The sequence below is a fragment of the Cucumis melo genome, chromosome 5, assembly GCF_025177605.1.
Source record: "Cucumis melo cultivar AY chromosome 5, USDA_Cmelo_AY_1.0, whole genome shotgun sequence".
In the NCBI taxonomy this organism is placed as follows: Eukaryota; Viridiplantae; Streptophyta; class Magnoliopsida; order Cucurbitales; family Cucurbitaceae; genus Cucumis; species Cucumis melo.
In genome coordinates this window covers 11,010,135-11,021,748 of record NC_066861.1, presented here as the reverse complement: position 1 = coordinate 11,021,748, position 11,614 = coordinate 11,010,135, and the positions used below count along the sequence as shown (strand labels likewise).

The 11,614-nt window shown below is 32.1% G+C and overlaps 2 protein-coding genes across 2 annotated transcripts; both read right to left on the bottom strand.

Annotated features, from left to right (window-relative positions):
• Positions 1-6,159: 6,159 nt before the first annotated feature.
• Positions 6,160-6,828, bottom strand: LOC127149539 (secreted RxLR effector protein 161-like). The gene has a single exon (XM_051085319.1). It carries the CDS (start codon positions 6,826-6,828, stop codon positions 6,160-6,162), a length of 669 nt encoding a protein of 222 aa, XP_050941276.1.
• Positions 6,829-9,582: 2,754 nt separating this feature from the next.
• On the bottom strand, positions 9,583-10,032 carry LOC127149538 (uncharacterized). The gene has a single exon (XM_051085318.1). It carries the CDS (start codon positions 10,030-10,032, stop codon positions 9,583-9,585), a length of 450 nt encoding a protein of 149 aa, XP_050941275.1.
• Between the last annotated feature and the right edge of the window lie 1,582 nt (positions 10,033-11,614).

Below are 11,614 nucleotides of genomic sequence, written 5' to 3'. Positions count from 1 at the left end.
ACAATGTCTACTTCAAACGGTATACATATCTATATAGTATCATTTATGTGTGTGCTAATTCTACTATTTACACTAGAGGTTTTGAAGAAGGTGACGTGGAATGACATGATTATGGAAAGTGAACTAACTTGCATTAATGACATGTGGAGGAAGGTCTCCGCATTGTAAGCGATTAAGCCATGCAATGGTCCTTGATGCGATAAACATCACTTAATCATCTTCTAATTAAGACGAGCAGCCTCTCGATACCTAAATGCCACACTTGTTCCCCTTTCAAGATCCAAATGATAACAATAAGTTATGTGATGGCTATCTAGGCTTTCTTACTTGTAAGAATCACATTGCCTTTCTATTTAAGGCGAGTAACCTCTGGGCACCTAAATACCACACTTGTTCTTCTTTCATAACACGAATGATGGAGGTCAAACGCCATAATGGAGTTTTTTCCAAACTCCATTCTGCGAGTGTTTAGCTATGTCCTTGCTACTTACTATCCCGAGCAGTTGACCACGAACGCTGGCAAAGCAATGGAGTCAAGCTCAGCTAAACTCGATGAACCTTATAAGTAAAGACCCCTCATCAAGCACTTATCACACACTAAACTACTTATAATATTTCAACAAAATGAAAAGTAAATAAATAATAGAATGACAGTGAATAAAGATGTAATGTATAGATTGATGTAGGCCTTTCGCCATGGAAATATAAAAGTCAAAACATTACATTGAAAGTACAAAAATGAAAAGTAAAGAAACAAGTCGAGCAGCAGAATGCATTGTTATGCATTCCTTGACTCTTTTACAAGTTAGGACAATAGTAGGTGGGCTTCTCTCTCTAATCTCTTTTTAAGCTCTCACTTAAAAGTTACAGAGAAGAAGGAAAGAAGTAAAGAACTTCTACAAAAGGGGAAAGGTTATTCCTTTTCCCTAGCTCTCATGGAGACAGATCTCCCAGAGCTGCTCTATTTTGGTCCCTTTAGATCTTCTTTTTACATGGTAGAGATGGAGGCTTTTATAGGCTAATTTGGGTAGGAAGCTTCTATTCTTCTACACATGTTAGTCCCAAAAGCAACATTGTCAAGTCATATCAACTACAACAAATATTCTTGTCATTTAGCGAATCCCTTGCATGATGATATGGCATCTCGCCTAGTGATGTTAATCACTGGACAACTTCTTATCGCTTAGGATTTTGCACTCGTTCTTCTTGCGATTTACTATATTTCTTCTTTTCTTTATCATCCTATGATAAAAACACTCAAAAGCGTAGTTAATCAGGCTTAGAGACTTATGTAAGTTGTATTCTCTTATCTTTATAAATTTGCAATAAAAGTCACATGTTTTGGTACTTTATCCTGCGTTGTCACGCGTTTTGGTACTTTATCCTGCGTTCTGACTTCATTGTTTTATCTAAAAGGCTACAATAACTTGTATTTCTAAAAGTTATCAAACTTCATCAGAGGCTCAGAAATTGATCTCTACTATGGCAAACAATTCTTAGGATTTTGGGACTAAAACCTCCTATAGCTCTAGAACTTCTACTGAAGTAAATAAATTGAAGACTCAAATCCTTGATTTGATCATAGTAGTTAAGCCGTTTACTGCGGACAGAACCAAGCCAAAGGTAGTTTGCTAGGTATGCTCAGTGTGGGGCACACGTACTTCAAAATGTTTTCGCACGTGTTGAATTAGGTGATGTGTCAGAGGTGAATTGGTAAACAAATAATTGACAATGATGAGCTAAAGCAACATTCAAGCTAAGCTTCCCAATAAAGCTAAAGAGTTGTATCTTTTCATTCATCGAAAGGCAATTGTTCATCCAAAAACCACAATGAATCTACAAATTCATAGTTATTCACATTTATAATAAATTATATACTTATTTAGTTTTATGTATTTACATTTACGAGGGTAGTTGAAGGGTTTTTACGAGCCTAGACAAATTAGGTGAATGCTTGTGTCCTTTCATGGTGTCATTTCAATTAATTTAAATAGAGTTTTAACATTTTGATAATGAGTACTTAAACTTAAATGAAATTTCTCATAGTTTTATCTCTCAAGTTTTATGTTTTTTTTTAATGAATGTTTATGACTTTCAATATAGTTTGATCAATTAGATTGTGGAAAGTTTAAAATCTCAAAAATAGGAACAAGTTCTCATTTCTTCTTCATCTTTGATCCATTTTCCCAAACCAAATTTGTTTTTGCTTTCTCAAACATGATTTAAAGTTATCATTTTGTTATTGAGTGTTATTCTTATTATTGTTGTAGGAGTTCACAGACATAAGGGGGTTCCAAACGTGATTGAGATAATTCTCTTTATCATAAGTGTTATTTGTGGATTCAATCAACTGAGTGGTCATAATAGAAAATGGAGCTCATACAGTAATAATTATAATCCAAGATAGCGTGATCATCCAAATTTTAAATGGGGACCAAATGATCAAACTCAATTAGCTCCAAAACCATATTGTAGCTTAATTATGTCTTTAGAGGATGTTGTAAAAAAATTGGTTGAGACTGTCATTACACAATAAGGACCCATGATTCACAATTAGATAATTTAGTAAGTTTGATAGACAGTCTTGTAAGTTTCCATCTCATTTTGAACCTTCTTGGAAAGAAAATGTCTATGCAATAACCTTGAGAAGTGGGAAAGAACTTGACTCATCCGTCGTTGGATTGAAAAAGCCAGAAAAAGTAGAAACCAAAAGTCCATCTTTAGAACAGGAAATAGAGGCAATTGCACCAAAAAAGAAAATGGAGTAACTTTTGATCCTCCTCTTAATTTAAATCCTTTTATCACTAATCCCCATTTTCCTTCTAGGTTATTTAAGCATAAGAAGTACAACCCATTCATGTTGTATCGATCGTCAAGGTAGAGGCATCTTAACCTTCGTGCTTTATCCTCTTTAAATTACACGGGATGTTTCGACCCTAGCTCTCAACCCTATGATTGTATCAAAGTCCTCCCACCCAAAGGAGACCTTTTGACCGAGTAGTTTAAATGAGATAATGTTGTTTCCTTCATCTTCAACCTCTCTCAAGAGAATGTAGTGGTAGAGTGGTCCATTGAAAACCAACTTCGCGTCCAAGAAATGACCAAATATTGTTTTCCTGAACATGTGTACTTGCTTTGATGTAAGCTTATTTTTTATGTTTGACACTATTTTTGCTCAGTAGAAACAACATGTAAGGTTAACCAAGAAAAAGTCCTTAGAATTGGTCTTTGTGACAAGAGGCATTTGCAAGAAAAAGAAAACACACGTAAATCAATATGCTTGATGAATCTCGGTAAATTTTGGGGCACTCGACCAAGCAAACATGAATAAGCAATAGAACTCGGGCAACATTACACTGGGATGCCACAAGATTAAGGCTTTGCATGCATTCTATGTCGTAATCTTGATCCAATCTCTAGCGAATTCGGGCTCAAAACTACTCTACAAAATGCATGTGAAACTCATCTGATCTTGGGATTTCTTCAACGAATCTTGGAGCAATTCCATAGATCTCGCTTGAGATCATCATCTGCACGAATCTAGATTCATAATATCGCCGAGATTCACCAAAGGAGATTAGGAAAAGCAATAACATCAGCCAAGATTAACTCAACAATAACTACATTAGAACACCAAAACTATAGAGTTTTTCCATTCACCTTAAATTTCAAACTGAAAAACTAAAAACATAAACTAAAAACTAAAACCTAAACTATGGAATTGTTCAAAGAAATTCACCTTGATTGATTTAAGTTTGAGTACGGCTTCTTCAAATTTAGGGAAGCAAGAACTAGGAAAATTATTTTAGGAGCGTTCTCGCTTAGTTCTCTGGCGAAATGAGAAAAGTGTTTAAGGTTTAGGGTTTTGTGAAAATATCAAACGGTTTGGGTTCTAGAGTTATTTTTCTCATATGATATATCCCTTCATTTCAAAATTTTAATAGAAAAAAAAATGCACAACCTCCATAGCACACTTGGCTGAGAGATCGAAAAATTTCCTTGAATTTTTTTTTTTTAAATTTGTAAAGAATCTCAAAGTTGATCTTGACCGAAGAATGACCGAGAAAAACAATATTACGAGTTTTCTAAAATTATACTACTTTCAAAATAGTGCTAGTTTCGTCAACTTCCTCCTTCATTTTCTATTTAGGTTTCTTTTCTTGTGGTTATGCAGAAAGATCTTTACTTTATTTTTTTTCTTTTTTGATTCTCGTGGGGTTCTTCTCTTATTTTAGGGTTTTTGTGTGTTTATGTAAATTTTTTTTTCTAAAGGACTAAAGATCACACAATTTATAGGAAATGACGATCCTTTCAATTAGCTACGAAAAAGATCAAATTACATATAAAAGGAAAAAGAATAAAATTAATTAGGTGATTGATTTTTCTTTAAAAAAAGATTATGTGTAATTTATTCTCCCTCCATAGAACATTTTATTTTACCCTTTTTTAAAAATTAAAATAAAAAATATTTAAATGTTGGGAGGAACTAATGAATAACAAAATATTAAAACTATTTACATAATATAAAAAAAAATTAAATAAACTACAAAGAGTTTGATAAATTTTGTTATATTTTATAAATAATTTCAATATTTTGATATATTTTAAAATGTCCCTAAATCTTAATTAATAAAAAAATTGCATCAGACAAAAAAATTAGAAAAAAAGAAGTCCATAGCAACTTTTTTTTGTTGCATATCGTAAATATGACAAATAATTAAATATATCAAAAATACTATCCACTTTTAAATTTATTACTTTTGCAATTAAAAAAAAATGTAGTTACATGAATCTTCTCATCATAATTTTTTTTCTATTTTTACAAATGTCTCTAAAAATTTTTTATTTAATTATTATTACTATTTTGTTTTGTTTTTGGAAATAGGCCTTAAATTAAATATAAATAAGAATTCAAATGAGGTCGGGCAAAAACAAGTTGCCCAACTTGTCATTAAAGATAGGGGTGAGAGTCGGCAGGCGGTGTCGATTTTGAACAAAAATCGCTGCCAGCCACCGACAATTTGGTTACTCGCGGTGGGAGTTTGTCGGTTTGAGCATCAGTGGAGTTATCAATGGATCAACTATTTGGGCGGATTGGTGTTCTTTTCGGTTTGACATCTCTAACAAGCTTTGTCGAAAAAACGGAGGAGAGACTGGAAGAGGAAGAAGAAGAAGAAAGCTAGAAAAGGAGTGTAAACTTTAGTTTCATGATTATACAATAAACCTTAACATTATATATAACGATAAATGCCAAGATCTTTGAACTAGATAACCTTACAAATTAAAATTAGTTAAAGAACAACATACCTTGATCCATGAATAATCTTCTTGAGGAATTGTGTTTCTCTCACTTTCCTTCCTTAATTTAAGTTTCTTGATGGGAAGAATAAACTAGTTAATGAGGCAGTGAGAGGACCAATCCCTAAGGTTCTATTTATAGACACCACCCATCATGATGTTAAATTAGGGTATTATCTTTTAACCTAATGGGCCTAATAAAATAATAAGCCCAAAAAAAATAAATAATAAATAATGCAATTGGGCCACATTAATGATAATATTAAGAATAAATCTAACATTCTCCCACTTGGCCCATTGACATTATTTACCATATACATTCATAGACATAATGCGCAAAATTTTCATAACATATCGTGTCAAGTCAAAGAAACTACTAAAGGATCATGGCGGTCATACATCATTGCATTAACATACTCCCTTCCATGTATCACTGAAATAGTTCTTCTATTAACATGATCTATAATAAAGATCATCAATAATGGTCCAACAATAAGTGTCTTTATCAAAGACGATGTTCTGTTTGGTTTGCATAATTCTTTTATGTATATACTAATCATAAGAACAGAACCATAAGATAAAATTAGAAACAATAAATAAATGAGCTCAAAGTGTCAAATAACATAATCTTGATCTCAATGATGATATCTACTGATGCCCTTACGTTCAACGTGATCATTGAACGTCTTTGGTGGCAATCCTTTAGTCAGTGGATCCGCAATCATAAGTTTAGTGCTAATGTATTCAATTGACACCCTCTGTTTCTGAACTTCTTCTTTAACAGCAAAGTATTTTAATTCCATATGTTTAGCACCTTTAGAATACTTGTCGTTTTTTGAGAAGAAAACTGCTGTAGAATTATCACCAATAAATTCTCAGCGGCTTGACAATACTGTCGACAATTCCAAGTCCTGAGATAAAGTTCCGCAGCCATAAACCATGAACTGTAGCCTCAAAGCATGCTACAAATTCAGCTTCCATAGTGGATGCAGCGATAATAGACTGCTTTGCACTTTTCCATGAAATTGCTCCTTCAGCTAACAGGAACAAATAGCCAAAAGTGGATTTTCTTGTATCTACACATCCAGCAAAATCTGAATCTGAATATCCAATCACCTCAAGATGATCAGATCTCTTGTAAGTAAGCATATAATCTTTCGTTCCTTGCAGATACCTTGAAACTTTCTTTACAGCTTTCCAATGATCCATTCCTGGATTACTTTGATACCTGCCTAGCATACCCACAACAAAACTGATGTCTGGTCTAGTGCAAGTTTGTGCATACAATAAGTTTCCAACAATAGATGCATAAGGAATAGTTTCCATCTGATTTCGTTCCAATTCATTTTTTGGACATTGCATGAGACTAAATTTATCTCCCTTTTGAATTGTAACTACACTTGAAGAGCATTTGTCCATCTTAAATTTCTCTAGAACTTTATTAATATAGGCCTTTTGAGACAATCCTAACAATCCATGTGTTCGGTCACGGAATATTTCAATTCCAATCACATAGGATGCCTCACCCATATCTTTCATTTCAAAGTTTTTAGAAAGAAATTCTTTGGTTTGACATAATAAACCAAAGTCATTTATAGCAAGCAAGATGTCATCAACATATAGAACAAGAATTATAAACTTACTCCCACTGATCTTTAGGTATATACATCGATCAACGATATTTTCTTTAAAACCAAAAGATGTGATGGTATCATTAAACTTAAGATACCACTGTCTGGAAGCTTGTTTCAGTCCATATATTGACCTCTTTAATTTACACACCATATGTTCTCCTTTCCTTCAACCATAAAACCTTCTGGTTGATCCATGAACACTTCATCTAAATTTCCATTTAGAAAGGTGGTCTTCACATCCATTTGATGAAGCTCTAAATCATAATGAGCTACCAAAGTCATAATAATTCTTAATGAGTCCTTTTTCGAGACAGGAGAAAAGGTCTCTTTGTAGTCAATGCCATCTTTCTGAGTATAACCTTTGGCAACAAGTCTAGCCTTGTATCATTCATTATTGCCATTTGAGTCACGTTTGGTCTTAAAGACCCATTTACACCCAACTCTTTTACTTTCTTTAGGCAATTCTACAAGATCCCAGACTTCATTATCATTCATAGATTTTAACTCTTCTTTCATGGCATCTAACCATTTGGTAGAATTATCTCCTTTAATGGCTTGTGAAAACGAAACTGGATCATTATCAATGCTTAAGTCAAATTCTGACTCATGCAAATAAATCAAATAGTCATCAGAAATAGCTGATCTTCTTGATCTTACAGATCTTCTTAATTCTATTTCTTGTGGTCCCTCAGTTACAGGTTCATTTGCTACAATATCATTATGTGGTGTTTTACCATTAATTGTTGTTCTTGTGGATTGTTAACCGAATCAACAACTACAGAAACAACAACTTGAGAAGAAGTTATAGATGAAGGAATTTCCACCCTAACTTCTTGAATTTCCATTTTCACGGTTCCAAACTCCCACTAATTATGTCATTCTCAATGAACCTTACATTTCCAGTTTCAACTATTCTCGTACTGTGGTTAGGACAATAAAATCTATACCCTTTTGATTTTTCTGGATAACCAATGAAGAAACCACTGGTTGTTCTTGAATCCAGTTTCTTTTCATGTGGATTATAAATTCTTACTTCCGCTTGACAACCCCAAACATATAGGTATCTTAAACTAGGTTTCCTTCCTGTCCACAGTTCAAAAGGTGTCTTTGGAACTGACTTACTAGGAACCCTGTTTAATAAATATTGAGCGATTCTTAATGCATACATCCACAAGGACACAGGTAAAGATGAATTAATTAACATGCTTCTAACCATATTCATTAATGTACGATTTCGCCTTTCTGCAACACCATTTTGTTGTGGTGTTCCTGGCATTGTGTATTGAGCACATATGCCATGGCTTTCTAGGAATTTAGCGAATGGACCGGGGCATTGTCCCATTCTCGTCATATTTTCCATAATACTCACCACCTCTATCAGATCTTAAGATTTTCATCTTTCTATCTAATTGCCTTTCAACTTCATTTATAAATACTTTTAAGGCATCTATTGCTTGAGATTTCTCATGCAATAAATAGATATAACCATAACGTGAGAAATCATCAATAAAGGTGATAAAATACTTTTCTCCACCAAAAGATGGAACATCAAAAGGCCCACAAATATCAGTGTGTATAATTTCAAGAAGTTGTGAGCTTCTTGTGGCTTCTTTATTAACTGTGTGTTTTGTTTGTTTTCCTTTAATACAATCCACACAAATTCCAAGGTCAGTAAAATCCAAATCTGGAAGAATTTCATTCTTTATCAATCTTTTAATTCTTTCTTTGGATATGTGACCTAAACGTTTATGCCACAAGTAAGCTGACAATTCATTAGTTTGACCACGTTTAGTACCAACATTATGATGCAAGGTTAACAAACTCTCAGCAACGACATTATCAAGCTTTAATTTATATAAGTCATCACAAATAATACCAGAACCAATAAAAATGTTCTGTTTGAATAAACTAAAACACTCATTTTCAAATTTGAAGTAATAACCTGAAGTATCAAGTTTTGACAAGGAAATCAAATTACGAGAAATAGAAGGAACATAAAAAGTATCAAAAAGGTCTAAATGATGTTCAGTATCTAAAGTTAAATGATAGGTTCCCACAGCTTCAACTGAAACTTTGACTCTGTTTCCCATAAAAATGAATCTCTCATTTGGGTTTGTGGTTCGGGTCGTGAGGAATCCCTGCATCGTATTGGAAATATGAATGGTACAACCAGAATCAATCCACCATGTATTATAAGGAACTTCAGTTAAGTTTGATTCGAAACATACTAAAGCATTATGCTTACCTTTATTCTCGAACCATGCCTTACGTTTTAGACAATCTTTATGATAGTGTCCAGGTTTGTTGCAAAAACGACACTTATCCTTAATTTGTCTCTTTTTGTGGATTGGGGCAGATGATTGTTTTACCTTTAATTGTCCATGATTGCCCTTGCCATTCTTTTTTCCAGGTTTCTTTCCAGCTCCTTTATGACCCATGAGATTGATAGAGTGAATTATTGGTTTCTTAAGTCTCGCTTCCTCTTGAATGAGCATACTTTGTAATTCATGCACATTCCATTTATCTTTCAGAGCGTTATAGTTCATGTGAAATGTACCATAATCTGAAGGTAAGGAATTAAGGATAAACGTTACCAAAAAATTCTCATTAACTTCCATTCCCATGGTCTTTAACCTTGCTGCCAAGTTCGTCATTTCAAGGATATGCTCATGTATAGATGAGAACCATCAAACTTGATGTTGGTTAAAGTACTCATAAGTGTTGCAGCAAGTGACTTGTTAGCTGACTCTGACTGAGAACATTTTTCCACAAATTTCATAAATTCCTTAGCATCTTCAATGTTCTTAATTGTGGACTTAATATTGCTTGCTACAGTCATTCGCATAAACATTAAGCTCAATCTATTTGATCTTTCCCAAGCTTTATAGAAAGATCTATCCTCATCACTGCTAGCAGAAGTAATTGCAGCAGGTTTCTCACTTAAAAGTGCTAAATCAAGATCCAAAACTCCAAGATGGAATCGGATTTGTTCGCACCAATCAGAGAAATTGAGTCCATTAAACTTTATTATAGATGTAGCATGTGAATAAAGAGAAACATGAGCAAATGCTGCAATTACAAAATAAATATGCTTATACATCATTGCTTTGAGAAATAAACTTAAAGATATTAACATATGTTCGGATAATATTAAATAACCATTAATTTATACATTGAAGTTCTTCTTTGGAAGGCACAACAATGTACAACATTTACACTTAACTGATGCTAGATTTAGTTTCATATAATTGGTAATTTAAATGCTCAAATTAGATACATTAGTTATCTTTGGATATACTAACAATATCTAACCAAACACCTCAATTAACCATAATAAGATTCATTATTATAAAACTTCTAATTACCTTTGGGCAAATTAAATGTTCTATAATAATGAAAATCAATATACTCATGACGAATCATTAATGTTTCATAATATTATCTCATTCATTAGCATCAAATAGACATGAGTAATTGAATCAATCTTAATTTGATGTCTAAAGATTTACCAATTTGGCCACTTTGGTGACTAACAAATTGTTCATAACATAGGCATCATGATAAAACAATTCCAATTAACCATAATAAGATTCAAAATTATAAAACTATTAATTACCTTTGGGCAATTTAAAAGTTTTATAATAATGAAAATCAATATACTCATAATAACATCTTTATTTTTCATAATATAAAATATTTCATCATCATCACATAAATATGAGTAATTGAGTTTAACTTTAATTTGATATTTATTGAACTTACTAATTTGGCCACTTTGGTGACTAACAAATTATTCATAATATAGATATCATATTAAAATAATCACAAATAATTATTTTCTTAATTTGCAAAACACCATCAATAAAATATCTATAAAACTTACTAATTTGGTCACTTTGGTGACTAACAAATTATTCATAATATATAGATATCAAACAACATAATTGCAAGTGATTTGCCTCATAATTTACAGTTAGATACAAGGATTTCATCAAAAAATTCATACATTCATACATCATCCTCCAAAAATTTAATTGTATAATTTAAATTTTAGAGATAAATGGATACTTTAAACATAACACATTAAATATGATTAACACGTGATCATCAATTTCATCATAAACTAAATATATGCAATATTTCGAAAATCATTAAAATCTAAAATTTAATTAGATTTATGATGAATTAGATTTTCGACAATATCGTAATCTTTATTAGATTTTAATTCCTTTTATCAAGGATTAGAAAATTAATTTAATTCGTGACCTTTCAAATAGATAATTGAAATTTATATCAAAACAATATCTTAATTCTTTAAAAAAAGATCAAATCTTCGTAACACTTTAATCATTAATAAGTGGCTCAATGAATTTTATCAAAGGAAAAGAAGATTGCCGGCAGTGGATGAATTAACCCCTTGAAGAAAAAAAGGGTGAATTTAAAAAACTTTTATAATTTTCTTTTCTTCTTCCGGCTTTCCATAAAAACAAAATTTCAAATTCATAATCTTTAATTAAAGAATCTTTAATTCAAATGATAATCAATAATCGAAGAATCTTGATTTAAATTTAAAAGAAAAACATGCAGCGGAGAAACATTAAAACAAATCATTAATCATCCATGTAAAATTACAAGTTCTCAATCAATGCTCTGATACCACATGTAAACTTTAGTTTCATGAT